The 16,849-nt window shown below is 43.1% G+C and overlaps 1 protein-coding gene across 1 annotated transcript; it reads right to left on the reverse strand.

Annotated features, from left to right (window-relative positions):
• Nucleotides 1-2,553: 2,553 nt before the first annotated feature.
• On the reverse strand, nt 2,554-4,994 carry PCDHAC1 (protocadherin alpha subfamily C, 1). Its single transcript, XM_027095216.1, is given in 4 exon segments — nt 2,554-3,050; nt 3,053-4,466; nt 4,468-4,577; nt 4,580-4,994. Coding segments are annotated over 4 exon segments (2,436 nt in total).
• Nucleotides 4,995-16,849: the final 11,855 nt, after the last annotated feature.

Here is a 16,849-nt window from a genome sequence, read left to right on the forward strand (position 1 = left end):
AATTAACAGACAATGAACAACCTAAAAAGCGAAATATCAACAATGATGGAAAAAGACTGTCCAACTGGATGAGTGAGATGGCACAATAGCCCTGCACGTCTAAACAGTGTATCTCTGTTACTTTATCACTCACATAAGTTTAAAAATTCTGTGGCAGGGGACATTTTCCTCTGTTATTAACTGCATTTTTTTCCCTTTTAAGTAGATAATTTTCCTTCTAACTCTCATATCCATTGATCTTCTTATCACTTACTTACGTTTCCTTTGTAGTCTAGTCAAAATGTTTCTCTCAAACAATTCCTGATTCTCAAACTGCATAGACATTGCTGGTATCCTTATCTCTCCTTGTTACAGAAAGCAATGAAATAAAAGAAATAAATGGTGAATTTTCTTAATAGAGTTTATACACTGTGTTTTGATACCTGAAATACTAACATTTTATGCATCAATTTTCTCCCTTAAAATTAACTGCATTTTAATTTTCATTCACTGCAAAGTTCACAGTGTTATGATGTGCATCCCTACTAATCACTTTGTTATCTACAGGAACTGGACTCTTATTTAACCCCAGAATACAGCACTGAGATTTTTCATGCTAGCTCTAGGACCAGAAAATCCCTGTTGTGTTGTTTCATGATTATATATCATAAGGAAGAAAATAATATGTTTGAAAATAGCCTTTAAACTGTTAACTATATATACACGTAAAGATAAAAGTTAAGTTAAAGTTTTTCCCTCTATGTTGAAGAGTGTTTCCAGCCAATTAATATATTCACAAATTTAATTATTCATTCATCAGCAAGTATTTACTAATCATATATATTGGATTCCATTATATCATGTGTGAATATTAATTATGCAAAATTATAATGGATGCAAATCTATTTTATTTGCAGTTAACATAATTATTTGAAGGAGAATAACTTATCCAATTTTCTCTCTTATTACCTAGAAGAGTAGAACATTCCCTTCGTTCCCTTTCCTAATTTCTGCACAACCTTTCTCTTGTATCCATGATCTCTATGAGAAGTTGGAAAGTAATATTGTAAAATTGCTAAGCCAATTGCTCCCACTCCACTCAAAGTTTTCAAATGCCAAACAGATAAACTTAGGTATAATTTAATTTTATTAGATGCATTACTCCCAAATATGGTATTTACTTACTTCTAAGTATACTGGTTTCTAAAATAATAAGAATATTAAATCCAAGTTGAATGAACTTTGAATGGTAAGTGCACCTTTGAACACACAAATGTTTCTGACATAACAATTACTCATCTGTCTTCTTTGTGAAATATATCAATAAGAACACAAAATAAAAGGTTGTCAAGTCCTATACCCAATCATCTTATCTTCTTTCTGTCAGTACAAATAGGTGTTTTGAGATATGCCTAGAATTTTTATGTACTTACAAACACTGTGGAACTATTAGCTGTGTTTTGGAGTATCATTCTCAAAAAAGACTACTTTGTCAAAACGGGACTCATTGTAAAATATAGCCTAGAGAGTATGCTGCATTTTATTAAACAGTATAGCATTCACAATCCAATTCAACAGCTATCTCTACCACAAAGCCTCCTATGATTCCCTCCTCCCTGCCTAGATGTTCTCTCATGTTATCTCTCTCCCTTCTTTGAACATCCAATGCAATTTACTTTTACATGTTTTAGGTTAACATCATTTTTAAATCATGTATTGTAATGATTTGAATAAACGTCTCATCGTCCATGATATTAAGTTTGTATTACACAAAGACTCTTACATAATTTTCATTCTCACCTTAGGAATCAGAATGCCTTACACATATCTGTTGCTCAAAATACTTCTAATGAAGGGATATTTGCTTTAAGTAATTCCTTAAAGAAATTCGTAAAAGGAATTATTTAAAGACAACCCAGGGGACTTCCCTGGTGGCACAGTGGTTAAGAATGCACCTGCCAATGCAGGGGACACAGGTTCAAGCCCTGGTCCGGGAAGATCCCACATGCCGCAGAGCTACGAAGCCCATGCACCACAACTACTAGAGCCTGTGCTCTAGAGCACTGAGCCCGTGTGCCACAACTACTGAAGCCTGCATGCCTAGAGCCTGGACTCTGCAACAAGAGAAGCCACCACAATGAGAAGCACGCACACTGAAACAAAGAGTAGCCCCTGCTCACCACAACTAGAGAAAGCCCGCGAGCAGCAATGAAGACCCAACACAGCCAAAAATAAGTTAATAAAAATAAATAAATTAATTTTTTTAAAAAGACCCCCCAGGTTGTTTATTACCTGTACCAGAAACTTTGGTGCTTTTTTTAAAATTTTAGACCTTTATGCTATATTATTTTAATTGTTCTGTAATAGGTTTGAATTTCTTACCTTGCTTTCTCAAAAATAAACTGTAACCTTCTTGAGGCCAAGGTCAGTCTCTTTTAACGCCTATATCTTCCCAGAATCCTTAGCACAGGGGATGCTAAGCAGGAGCATTCAATTCATTGGATTAAATGTTGCCAAAGGCTCATCTAAGAAACATTTCAGAAATAGCTAGTGGTCATTTCCTGGTCAAGGGAATCAAATCCCATAAAATTTGCTTACCACGGCATTGACATTTGCATGATCCCCTTTCCTATTGTGAATCTGAATACAGGATATTGGCACATTCAGTCCTATCCCAGAGGCCAAATTTCTCAGGTCAGCAGCACTGTATTCCCCACGCAACAGCAAACTGTTATTGTCAGAACCAAGTCCCAGAGAGGCCCGACAGAGGTAGGTCTGAGAAAGTCTTTCGACTGTAGTGACATCTATTGTGGCAGATGTCATGCAAGGATTCAAAGCCATCTTGCTCCCATATCTCAACTCCTCTGGAGAGCAACAGCAGCTCTGAGAGCAACAACCTGGGATCTGGCTCAACTTGCTACTCACAAAGAAAAGTAAGCACCCCAGAAATAAAAAGGAAATACAGGCCAGGGCAATTACTAAATACAGGTTCTGGGCAGAAAGGTGCCCGCCTTTTTCCCAGCCATCTTCAAAGTCTGGAAGGACCTGAGGGACAGAGTTGCTCAAGAGGTGGAAAGTGATGGGTCTCCATGGTCCTGAACCACTACCACCACCCTCTGTTTAACTGCATCAGTGGGAAGAACTAAGCGAGCAGTATGGAGCTCTCCCACATTAGCTGAAATTCTAAAAAGGCTCGAGTCAGAAGCCTGAGAGATGTGGTAAGAAAGCCAAGCATTGGAGCCACTGTCTGCATCCTCTGCTACCACTTTTGTGACCAGGTGTCCTGTTCTGGCAGAGCGAGGCACAATTTCCACTGGGACAGAGCCATTTCTGGGCAAGGGAAACAAGATGACTGGAGGCTTGTCGTTCCTGTCTACCACAAACAAGTTCACAGTCACTGTTTCACTTCTGGGAGGAATGCCACCATCCTGGGCTTCCACTTGGAAGTGACACTCCCTGAGCTGCTCAAAGTCAAAGGAAATTTTGGCAGTGATAGCCCCACTGGAGGAATCTACTGCCACCAAGTTAGAGGCTGCCTGCCCTTCAGAGATAATATCCAACAGCTCATAAAAGATGACGCCATTCTTCCCCAGATCTGGGTCCTGAGCAAACACACATCCTAGGGAGGCCCCAGGGCCATTGTTTTCAGCCACAAGAAGTTCCTGTTTCGGTTGAGGAAAGTTTGGTGTATTGTCGTTCACATCAGCAACTGACACAGTCAGTGTCCTGCGGGTGCTAAGTGGGGGCAAGCCACCATGTAAGGCGGTGATCAGGACCTGGTATTCACTGACCTGCTCCCGGTCCAACGGCCCATCAGTCAGCAAGCTGTAGTAGTTGTCAAAGGAAACCTTCAGCTTAAAAGGGCCTCCAGTGGACATGCTACAAACGACCTTACCATTGGGACCAAGGTCCTCATCCCTTACACTAAGGAGAGCAATCACTGTGCCAGCGGCGGTGTCCTCGGAAACTGGACTGGAGAAAGTGGGGAGGTTCACCTCGGGATCGTGATCGTTCACATCAGTCACTTCCACCAGCAGTTTGGTGGTGCTGGCTAGACCGAAGGCGCCTTCATCCCTCGCCTCGATGTATGCCTCGAACAGCGTTTCAGGCGGACCTAGTGAAGCAGTAACCCGCACTTCCCCATTTCTAGGGTGCACGTGAAAGTGGTGTCGCAGCTTTGCCTGCGTGCTATTGCTTAAGGAGTACCGGATTTCCCCATTGGAGCCTTCATCCGGGTCCGAGGCTTGAACTCGGAATAACACAGTCCCGTTGGGTGCAGTCTCTGGCACCTTGGTGCGGTATACTGAGCGCTCAAATACAGGTGCATTGTCGTTTGTGTCCACCACGACGACGGTGACTTGTGCGTCTCCGGAGCGCGCCGGCGGCCCGCCGTCCCGGGAGGTGAGCACCAGCCGGTGGGTGGCACGCTGCTCCTGATCCAGCCCTTTCTCCAATACCAACTCCGGGTATTCGCTGCCGTCGACCCGCGCACGACCCCATGTCCAGGCGAAAGTGCTGGCTGGGGCTCAGGCTGTAGCTTAGCACCCCACTGCTTCCCTCGTTGGCATCTTGGGCATTAGGGAGAGTAAAACGGGCTCCGGCATCAGGACCTCGGGAATGTGCAACTGCACGTCGCCGGCAGGGAAGTGAAGCGAGTTGTCGTTGGTGTCCAGGACGTGAACGTGAATCTTGTGCAGCTCCAGCGGGTCCTCCAGCACCAGCTCATAGGTCAGGACGCAGGCAGCTTTTTCCCCGCACAGCCGTTCGCGATCCGCCGGCTCTCTGACCACCAAGCTTCCGCTGGCCAGATCGACCTCGAAGTAGGGCTCGCCGTGGCTGGAAAGGAAGCGAAAGTTCCGCAGGGACAGAGCGGCCGCTGACAGCCTCAAGTCCTGGGCAACATTGCCTACGGCTACGCCCCGTTCGGTCTCCTCCGACACGGAGTATTTGAGCTGTCCCGCTGCAGAGCCGCAGGAGACCCACAAACATAGAACCGCCACCCTCCAGCCCACCATCCTCCCTCCCTCTCGGCGTCCTCGTTCCACCAGCGGTGACCCGGGACCATGCTCCGGACTCCCGGAGATCACAAGCCGTGGTTTTAAAAAAGAAAAAAACGAGGGCCGACCGGCCGCTGCTGCCGACTGGAGGTGCAGAGACCGCCGACGTTCGCCTTCCGAATACCGGAATTGCCCGGGGCCGGCCGGCTGCGAGCTAGGCTTGCTAGACTGGAGGCTTAGCAGCCGTCTGGGAAAGCGGAGCGGACCGGGTGCGGAGGAGCGCAGCGCCGCCTAGGGGTGCAGAGACGAGGTAAACCGCCGGCGTTGGGGAAGCGCGGTCTCGGTTCCCAGCCAGCTGGGATCTCGCCCCGCGCCCAGGCAGCGAGCGCGGGGCGGGGCAAGGAAGACGCTCCCAACAACTAATACGCCTTCCCTTAAACGGCGTTTCCTAGGACAACGCCCTGAGACCGCCGCGGTCTTCATGTCTACAACCTCTCCCTGAAGACAGTTTATAACTGGGGCTGAGCTCGGCTGGCGTTTCTCCGCGACTGCTTGAAAGCGGAGCGTCGGGTCCCGGGCGCTCGGACCCACTGACTCCCTACATTGCCCGCGGAGAGGGCGGAACTCCGACAGGAACCGCGGGGCGGAGGCGCTGATAGGCGGAACCGTGACCGTGAACCACGACACCTTCGAGGCTTAAGGAAACAGGAGCCCACAAACCAAGTGCTGGGATGCATTCCGTGCTGGATTCTCAGCCTCTCCGCTGCGGGTTTAAGTCTCTTCCTGCACCTTCTTATATCCCGGGAGCTGCCAAGATTTCAGTAGAGGCTACCAGCGAGAGGCAGATTGGGAAGCTTCCCCGGGATTCTCGCTTTTCAAGACACAAAAGTGTGCGAGCGCAATTCCGTTCCACGTTTCCGCTTTTTTGCGGATCAGCAGTTTCTCGTTCCCCAGGAGGCCCTACTGGGAGTGCTTTGCAAGCGGCCCCCGACGCTGTGGGCGAGGGAGGAGGTTAGCACCAAAAACTCAGAAAGATTGACAACTCATCCCCAAACAGGACGTGCAAAGTGAAGGGGAGAGAAAGTACTGAGATACTTTACAGAGTGTGACCAGAAAACTGTTCTGCAAATTTGCTCTCTGTAAATGTTTAGAAAACAGCACTGAGGTGGGGTAAGAACTGGCTTGATACCCATAAATTCTCCAGCTTTGTTTTTTGGCCGGTCTTCTGCACGGAAATCGGGACAGTGATCTGTTTTAAGAAAAACAGCTCTTGGCCGCAATAAATACTGCCAGATTCCGCCTAGCACCCAATAACCAGTGGCTTCTCCAGAGAGGGAGGAGAGCTGAAAAAGAGACTGACATTAAACACTAAATTCCTCACTCAAATCCTTCTTTTAATACAATTGCAGTGTCCAAAGCCCCAGGAACCAAAATTTGAAAGACAAAAGCCAAATAGAGATAAAGAATTGAAGCTTTCAGGGCATTATATTTCCTGGTCAGAAAACTGCCTAAAAGTATCGATAATTATTGAAGCTGAGTACAGGACACATGGTGTTAATTACACAATTCTCTCAACTTTACTGTATGTTTGAATATTTCTCTAATAATTTTTTAAATTGTCAGTTAAAATGGAGGTGGGGGCAGGAGTAGATAGGCAGCTCCAGCTTTCTGGTTTTAAGACTAAAAGTGGGATTGGTAACTTCAGTGTGCCACTAAGAACCAGTCTCCTCTGACCATCACAAACCCATTCCTTATTTCTTCCAAGGAAGTAGGGCAGGCTGCCACATAAGGCAATGTAAGTATATAGTAAATGCCCCTGACTAGTTTGTCTTTCCGAACTAGGGAACGAAAAAAATCATTGACGCCAAGTCTTGAATAAAATTAAAGCGAGAAACCTGTCAGCCCGTTGAAATGTTGGGAATCCTCATTAGGATGTGAAATAACTAATAAAAATTGAATTGATTCCTCACCAAATTTCAGAACCAAAACTGATTTTCTACTTCAGTGTGAGAGATTATTAGGATTTGCATTTTCTCAATTTAATGCTGCTAACCAAGCTAACTGCTTTGGGGTAAGAGGTTATACTTTTCGCTTTTCCATTAGCAGCAGATGAAATGCACCTGGAGAAATGTACTCAACTTGTGGAAGCCCCGTGAATTTTACACCTGCAAGCAAGCTTCCTATTATCCCTGGTTTAGGAGGACAGTGAGGCAGGAGATAGATGGGCTCCAGGGTAGACATTTACAACTAGCCTCCTGCTCACACTTCCTGGGGTTAGAAGAAGATGGGCTCCAGGCCGGACATTCATTACCAGCCCCCTGTTTACATCACATACAAGAGACAAATGGGCTCCAGAACTACATATTTATGACCGGACTCCAGTCTATATTTTGAGATCTGCACCTTGATGTAAAAACCAGCAACAGAAATAGGATAAATAACTGGACATTGGACATTTTTATGGCAGGGACCGAGTGGGACTAAACCCTATTAACAGATCAAGAGTTCATACATTTCCCATCCTTGGGGCAAGGGAAATATTGCACATGCTTAGAAAAGGCTCCTTGGGGGTTAAAAGGGAGGGGGCACCACCCCATAATATGTGATGCTAAGGCCATCCCATAGCCTCTGGGCTGTTGTGCACGCATGTTGGGGAGGGTCCTAAGGCAGGGCAGGTGTGGAAAAAGAAACCAGATAATTGGCCAAAGGTAAACAAAGACCCCGAAGAACTGCCCTATATAGATGACTTAACCACCTCTTTACTGAACTCCTCCTCATTAAGGAGGGCACCTACACCCTTTCTCTCTGGGTGTGCATCTCTGCCTTGCTTCTATCTTAACTAAACAAACTGTGCTCTCCCACTTGTTGTTGTGCTGTGTCTCTAATAATAAACTTTGTCCCTGTTTTTACAGTTTTGCCTCTGTGAGAAATGCATTTTTCACTGGGAGCAAGAGCCAGGGGGTGTGGCAGCTAGGGTTCCTGGTTTTCATCCAGGCTACCCATGTTCAATTCCTGGGCAAGGAATTAAGATCTCGCTTCACGCCATCACTTACTTCTGCCTCTCCGAGATCAATAGGATGTGTGGGTGTGGATTAGGAAGTGGGGAGAAAGGAAAACACATACTGAGAATCAGCATGGAAAATCTTGACAAAAACTCTCCCCCATTCACACACTTCTCAGACTTTTGGCTTCCCTTTTCTCCTATTTCTGTTTAAACTGCCACTGATGTTTATTTTAAGAAGATTTACTTAGTCTCAAGAATAAGTAGATAGAGCTCTCCTAGTAGAATTTGTCCCACCATCTGCCTCCCTATCTTTAGGCATAACTGGGATTTGTGGGAACGTGGTATTTACTGACATAAACTGAAGTTTGTGGGAAAGCAATATTTGCTCATATAAACTGGGATCTGTGGGAAAGCAACATTTAGGAGATACTTGGGATATTTGGACATCCCAAAGATGAGAAAGTCTCAAGACTTTTTTGTTTTGTATAAGATTGCTAGGTGAATAAAATCATAAATTAACAAAACTTCTCTTTAGCAGAACCTTTCCTTTTTAGTATTTCATTTTGCCAGTTTATGACATTTTCCATAGTGTCTCCTAATTCAAATATTTTCAAGTTTTTAATTAGGTGCAAGTACAAGTTTAAGTGGACTCTGTGCAAAAACATTGTTCTGATTTCTGCTCGGGTTCTATTGCAAAGACTGTTATTATAAAGCTCTCCCACCAAACTTGGCCATAATCTGTAAATTCAAGAGATTTCTAGCCATAATGCATAAGTTCATATTAGAGATATTGAAGCCAAACAGGAGAATAATCTGAATACCCACCAAAGAGTTTGTCAGCAAAAGGATATTGTACTTTAAATAAGATTTTCTTAGTGCTTAAGATTATTCCCTGGGAGTATGTTATGTACTTATGGGAACTAAATTAAAAGACTGAACATGACAATCACGTTAAGCAAATTTTCATCCTGTAAAATAGCTTCACGTAGTGTTAAAATCAAGCCTAACAGGGTGGGAGTTGTTTGAGGGTAGAGATCTGTATCACTCAATTTTGTTTCTTAAATATCCAGCTAAGCGTTGGGCATGTAAATTAAGTGGCTATGTATCTCGATACATAGCGGCCTGGCCTACGTCATTCATTGTTTCTTTTTTTACTTGAACACCTTACCAATAGCACACTGCTATAGAATTTCTTTCTCAAGTTTGTACTACCGAGTTTTTCTCCATAATATAATATCATTTAAAATGTCATAGACCCTTTTTCAGCTGCATCACATACCTTTTTTATGATGGATTAAAAACTAAAATTCACATCTGTTTTTTTCTAGATGTTATTAAGCCACAGATCAAAAAGTCCTAGACTTTTTTTTAAAATTTATTTATTTTTGGCTGCGTTGGGTCTTTGTTGCTGTACGCAGACTTTCTCTAGTTGCGGGGAGCGGGGGCTACTCTTTGTTGCGGTACACGGGCTTCTCATTGCGGTGGCTTCTCTTGTGGAGCATGGGCTCTAGGGCACGCAGGCTTCAGCAGTTGTGGCACACGGGCTCAGTAGTTGTGGCTCACGGGCTCTAGAGTGCAGGTTCAGTAGTTGTGGCGCATGGGCTTAGTTGCTCCGCGGCATGTGGGATCCTCCCGGACCAGGGCTCAAACCCGTGTCCCCCGCATTGGCAGGCGGATTCTTAACCACTGCACCACCAGGGAAGTCCCAGTCCTAGACTTTTATACTTAATTTTTTAACTCAAATTTGCTGAATGTCATTGTGTTAAGAGCTAGCCAATCTGATTCAATCACATATTTTACCTATATCAAATTTCATATTCCTACATATTTGGTAAACAGTCACACCAGATCTTCCTCTGAGCTTCAGAAAAAAATTTTCATCAAGTGTGGCTGAAAAGGAAGGCTTGCAACCACTACCAACCACCCTACCTGACATCAGTTTATTAGGAGCACCTAACCTAAAATAAAGATCTGAGAAAGACACTATCAACATTCTCCAAAAAGGACTCTACACAAATCCCACATTATATTAAGTTTCAAAACAAAGTATTTCCAGATCATTATTGTGATATATATTTAAAAGAAAGTTGATAAAAATTTGACAGCTGTCACAAAAAAAAGGCCATCTTAATTTTAAACAGTAAAAACACTAGAATTTTTCCCATGAAAAATCAGGAGCATAACACCACACTTCATGTCATAGTTATTATTCAATACTGACTTGGATATTCTGGACAACACAAGATAAGGAAGTGTGTGTGTGTGTGTGTGTGTGTGTGTGTGTGTGTGTGTGTGTGTTAGAAAGGAGTATAAAATATACTGTTAGATGATAAATTTATAGGTAATATAATTTTCTACTCATAAAATCCCAGAGAATTAAAGAAAAAATAATTAGAACTAAAAAAGAGCTCAATGAGATGATTAGCTTAAAAATAAAACACATACCTTTCCTACATACCTTCAATAACTAGACAAAAAGTGGGATTTCTATCAATTATGGATAAATGAAAATAAACGTTTTAATTTAATAAAGTTATATCTTTTTAGGCTCCGGACGCACAGGCTCAGCGTCCATGGCTCACGAGCCTAGCCGCTTCGCAGCATGTGGGATCTTCCCGGACCTGGGCACAAACCCGTATCCCCTGCATCGGCAGGCAGACTCTCAACCACTGCACCACCAGGGAAGCCCTAAAGTTATATCTTCGATGAAACTCTTTAAAACATTTGAACTTCAACCATAGTATATATGAAGAGAAGTTACCAAGTGCCATGAAGATTGAACTAAGATAAAATGCTGAGATAGGATTCCTGCCACTGGAGACCTTGGGAAAAGCTGGTAGATTGGAGTTTTCCAGAGTAGTGCTTCACACTGAGATATAAAACCAAAGGTCCCTTGTTTGGAACAAAAACATCTAGGTACATAGGCTAAATCAGGCAGCGTTTTCCTGTAAACCCATTTGTCAGCGCAAAATAGGAGAGAAAGCAGGACTGAATGTGATAGTGAGCAGAGGCACCATTGTTTCAAGAGTGAACCTAAGGATACGGTAAAGTTAAGAGAAAACTCTAGATGACAAATTGCTCTGCAGCTGCCAGTTCTCATTAGTTGGAGGTATGTAAAAGCTAAGGTACACGCAAACTCCTCTAACAAACAGTAAACAAGGAAATGATCACGTTAGTCCAGAGCACTGCTGGCCCATCCATTTACACTTTCCACCTGCAGATAGCTGGTCCTAAAGGAACTCCTCTCAAAGATAAATAGTAATCAAAAGAGAGCCAACATAGGATCTACATAAATATTACAAGAAGGAATAAGAAAATAAATATGAAAAATAACAGATGAGAACACACGGGTCTCTGGAACTTTCCTGGTGGTCCAGTGGTTAAGACTCCATGCTTCCACTGCAGGGGACACAGGTTCGATCCCTGGTCAGGGAACTAAGATCCCACATATGGCATGGCCCGGCCAAAACAAAAAGCAAAAAACAGAAAAACCCCACAGGTCTCTAGAGGTCTCTAGTCAGAAGATTTATGAAACAATTTTAAAGGGTCTCAGAGAATTAAGAACTCAAAACAAAGATACAGAATTTCAAAATGAAAAGGCCACAAAAGACCATGAAAACTGAGCTGATGCAATTCATGAAATAAATGGAAGAGAAATATAAAATCAGAAATAACAGAATATAATAACAGAAATTAAAGCCACATTGGAAACAGTAAAAAAGTGAACAGGCTCTGCTTGGTACATAGTCAAGAACAAGAAGAAACATTTGAGAAGGCTGAGAAAAATAAACAGAAAGAACAAACTTCCCGTTTCAGCTCCAACATGTAAAGAGCTTAGAATTTATCACTCCTTTCCTTATAATAACAACAAGAAAAGCTGGATACATGACTTTTCCTGAACCCATCAGAGAACTGAGTTTACAGGGGAAGCCTCCGCCTTGAAATCTGGAGAAACAAGCAAATCCAGAGAGTCACAGCCAAGATCTGCTTCCACGAAGCAGAAGCCACTAGAGCCAGAGGCTGGTAGGGAACACTTAAATGGAAATTTTGACAAATTGCTGAAGGCTGAGTTGTGGACTATCTTGAGAGTGAGAAACTCCTGGAGGGCACAGTTGGGGCCCCCTACACCCAATTTTACGGGCTTTACTTTCAGGAACCCCACTAGGTTCTCAAAGCGAACATCCAAGAAACATTCCCTTGTGGCTCTGGCAGGGAGAGAGGAAGCGTACTCCTTCTGAGATATGCCCAGAGGCTTCTCCTTTCTTCTTTTAAAAAAGCAGTTGTATGTAACAATATGTATAAATGTATTGCTGGGCCTATAATATTTAGAAATGAAACAACTTTGCCAATTACAGTACAAAGGAGGTGGATAGAAGAACAGCTGTATTAGATAAGGAAAGGACAACAGATGGTAATTCTGATCCACATCAACAAATGAACAGAACCAGAAATGGCAAATAAGAAACACTATAGGGCTTCCCTGGTGGCGCAGTGGTTGAGAGTCCGCCTGCCGATGCAGGGGACACGGGTTCGTGCCCTGGTCTGGGAAGATCCCACATGCCGCGGAGCGGCTGGGCCCGTGAGCCATGGCCGCTGAGCCTATGTGTCCGGAGCCTGTGCTCCGCAGCGGGAGAGGCTATAACAGTGAGAGGCCTGCGTACAAAAAAAAAAAAAGAAACACTATAAATATATAATTGCTTTCCTTTTTTCTCTCAGCATCTTTAAAAGATATAAAATTATATAATGTAATAATTATAACAATGTACTTTTGGGTTTGTAATATATAGAGATATATATTGGTTTCCTGCAGCTGCTGCAAAAAAATTACCACACATTGGGTGGCTTAAGACAGTTTTTCTCACAGTTCTGGAGAGGAGAAATCCAAACTCAAGGTGTTTGGGGGCTGTACTGGAGGCTTCTGGAGGCTCTAGTGGAGATTCCATTCCTTGCCTCATACAGCTTTTGGTGGCTATTTGCATTGCTCCAATCTCTGCTTCTATCTTCACATGGCCTTCCCTCTGTGTCTGTGTCTTCCCTTATTCTATCTCTTATAAAAAAAACTTCTCATTGGAACTAGTGCCCACCTAGAAAATCCAGGATGAACTCATCTGAAGATCCTTAACTTAATTACATCTTCAAAGTCCTTTTTTTCCTAATAGGTCACTTTCATAGGTTCTAGGGGTTAGGAAGTGGACATATCGTTTTGGAGGCCACAGTTCAACCCACTATAAGATGTAATAGCTATAATAATAATAAAGCAAAAAGGGTGGAAGAAAAAGAGCTATATAGGAGTAATATCTTTCTGTCTTAATAGAATTAAGTTAATATAAATCTGGAGATACTGTTAAGTTATAACGTATATAGTAAATTCTAGAGAAACCACGGAGAAAATAACTCAAAAATACAGTTTAAAAAAAATACAGTTTAAAATTCATTGAAGGGGGCTTCCCTGGTGGTGCAGTGGTTAAGAATTCGCCTGCCAATGCAGGGGACACGGGTTCGAGCCCTGGTCCGGGAAGATCCCACATGCCGCGGAGCAACTAAGCCCGTGCACCACAACTACTGAGCCTGTGCTCTAGAGCCCGCGAGCCCCAACTACTGAAGCCCACGCGCCTAGAGCCCATGCTCCACAGCATGAGAAGCCACTGCAATGAGAAGCCCACGCACTGCAACAAAGAGCAGCCCCAGCTCGCTGCAACTAGAGAAAGCCTGTGTGCAGAAACGAAGACCCAATGCTGCCAAAATAAATAAACAAATAAATAATTTTTTAAAGATGAAAATATTAAGGAATAAATTTAACAAAAGAAATATAAAATGCATACTCTGAAGACTATAAAACATTGTTGAAAGGAATTAAAGAAAATGTAAATTAATGGGGGGAAAATCCCATGCTCATGAAGATAGTATAATTTCATACTGTTAAAATGGCAATACTCCCCCAAGTGATCTACAGAGTCAACAACTTCCCTGTCCAAAGTAAGCTGGCTTTTTGCAGAAATTGACAAACTGATCCTAAAATTCATAAGAAAATGCAAGAACACCCAGAACAGCCAAAACAATATTGATAAAAAAGAACAAAGTTGGAGCACTAACGATTCTTGATTTAAAAACTAGGTACAAAGTTACAATAATCAAGAGAATGTGGTAGTGGGATAAGGATAGACATATAGATCAATGGAATATAATTGAGAATCCAGAAATAAATTCCCATATTTATTCATCAGTTGATTTTCAACAATGGTTCCCAAACACTTCAATGGGAAAAGAATAATTCTTTTTCAATAAGTGATGTCAAGACAACTGAATATCCACTTGCAAAGGAATGAAGTTGGACCACTACATCACATTATATACAAAAATTAACTCAAAATGGATCAAATGACACCAGCAAGATGTCAGAATAGAAAGTTCCAGCCCTAATTGTCCCACAAAAATACCAATTCATAATGATATGTGTAATAAAATACCCTTGCAAAAATTCCATAATCAGGAAGTTGAGAGTACCTAAGTGAGCATAAAGCTGAAACAGCTGTATTGAAACAAATAAGAATAATTTTACTTTACTCACATCAGCCCCTCCCCCAAGCTGGCACAGCTCAGCACCAGGAAAAAACACCCTGGTTCACTACTCCACCTTCAAGGGGAAAGAGAAGAGTAGGGCATGTGTCCAATGTTTCAGCTTCTTGGAGGGCTGCCTGGGGGACTAGTTTTTATATTGCCTCGCTCAGAGAACTGATGGAACTGGTGTAGTTTGGATGCCTGAGAGCCCTGAAGAACAAAAAATAGCAAGGGGGCAGCTAGCTCCCTTGGGAAGGAGAAAGAAGAGTGTGAATCCAGCCTTTCAGGTTTTTGGAGGGCTGCTCAAGGAACTGGTATCTTTCTCACCTGACTTGGAACTGTCAGGGAACCAAGATACTTTAGATGCCTAGTGGCCACTGAGAACAAGGGAGAACAGCTTGCTGCTATAGAACCAGAAAATTGAAATGTGACAGAAAGACAGTAGAAGGAGCAAGAGAGATCATTTTAAAGTATCTGATCAAGAGATGCAAAAAGAAAAATTAGTGAAAAGGAATGAAGAAAGACTATGGGACTTAAGGGACACCATTAAAAGAAATAATCACTGGAGTTTCAGAAGAAGAGAGAGAGAGAAAAGGGTACAAAGCTTATATAAATAGTGATGAGAACTTCCCAAACCTGGGGAGGGATTTGGACATCCAAGTTCATGAAGCCAATAGGTCACCCCAAATTTTCAATGCAAAACCATCTTCTTCAAGACAAACTATAATAAAACTGTATAAAATCAAAGATGAAAAGAGAATTTTTAAAGCAACAAGAGAAAAAAGTTTATATTAAACAAGACAACCCCTATAAGGCTATCAGCAGATTTCTCAGCAGGAGAAATACGCCAGGAGAGAGTGGGATGATATATTCAAAGAGCTGAAAGAAAATAAATGCCAACCGTGAACACTTTTCTCTACAAAGTTGACCTTCAGAAATGAAGGTGAGGACTTCCCTGGTGATGTAGTGGTTAAGAATCCACCTGCCAATGCAGGGGACACGGGTTCGAGCCCTGGTCCGGGAAGATCCCACATGTCGCGGAGCAACTAAGCCTGTGCGCCACAACTACTGAGTCTGCATTCTAGAGCTTGCGTGCCACAACTACTGAAGCCTGCATGCCTAGAGACTGTGCTCCACAACAAGAGAAGCCACTGCAGTGAGAAGTCTGTACACTGCAAGGAAGAGTAGCCCTGCTCACCGCAACTAGAGAAAGCCCACGCACAGCAACGAAAACCCAAAACAGCCAGAACTAAATTAATTAATTAATTTAAAAAAGAAAAAGAAATAGAGGTGAGATAAAGACTTTCCCAGGCAAAAGCTGAGGGAGTTCATGACCATTAGATGTGCCTTACAAGAAATGCTGAAAGGAGTTATTCAAGCTGAAATGAAAGGCTACTAACTGGTAACATGAAAACATATGAAAATACACAACACACTCATAAAGGTAAGTATATAGTCAGATTCAGAATAATCTAATACTGTAATATGATGGCATAATAACCACTTAACTCTAGTGTAAGGGTTAAAAAACAAAAGTGTAGGGCTTCCCTGGTGGTGCAGTGGTTGAGAGTCCGTCTGCCGATGCAGGGGACACGGGTTCGTGCCCCGGTCCGGGAAGATCCCACATGCCGCGGAGCCGCTGGGCCCGTGAGCCATGGCCGCTGAGCCTGCACGTCCAGAGCCTGTGCTCCGCAACGGGAGAGGCCTGCGTATCGCAAAAAAAAAAAAAAAAAAAAAAAACACAAAAGTGTAAAAAATAGATATAGCTAAAAAAAATAGATATAGCTATAATAATTTGCTAAGAGATACACAATATAAAAAGATGTCAAGGACTTCCCTGGTGAGGCAGTGGTTAAGAATCTGCCTGTCAGTGCAGGGGACACGGGTTCGAGCCCTGGTCCGGGAGGATCCCACATGCCGCGGAGCAACTAAGCCCATGTGCCACAACTACTGAGCCTGCACTCTAGATCCTGCGAGCCACCACTACTGAGCCTGCATGCCACAACTACTGAAGCCCACACACCTAGAGCCTGTGCTCCACAACAAGAGAAGCCACCGCAATGAGAAGTCCATGCACCACAACCAAGAGTAGCCCCCACTCGCTGCAACTAGAGAAAGCCTGCGCACAGCAACAAAGACCCAACACAGACAAAAATAAATTAATTAATTAATTAATTTTTTTAAAAGATGTCAATTATGGCAACAAAAACAAAAAATAAAGTAAGGGAAGAAGGCTTCCCTGGTGGCGCAGTGGTTAAGAATCCTCCTGCCAATTCAGGGGACATGGGTTTGAGCCCTGGTCTGGGAAGAT

Source organism: Aethalodelphis obliquidens, unplaced genomic scaffold, assembly GCF_003676395.1.
Source record: "Aethalodelphis obliquidens isolate GAN/ISIS:26980383/991018 unplaced genomic scaffold, ASM367639v1 scaffold4, whole genome shotgun sequence".
NCBI classification, from domain to species: domain Eukaryota; kingdom Metazoa; phylum Chordata; class Mammalia; order Artiodactyla; family Delphinidae; genus Aethalodelphis; species Aethalodelphis obliquidens.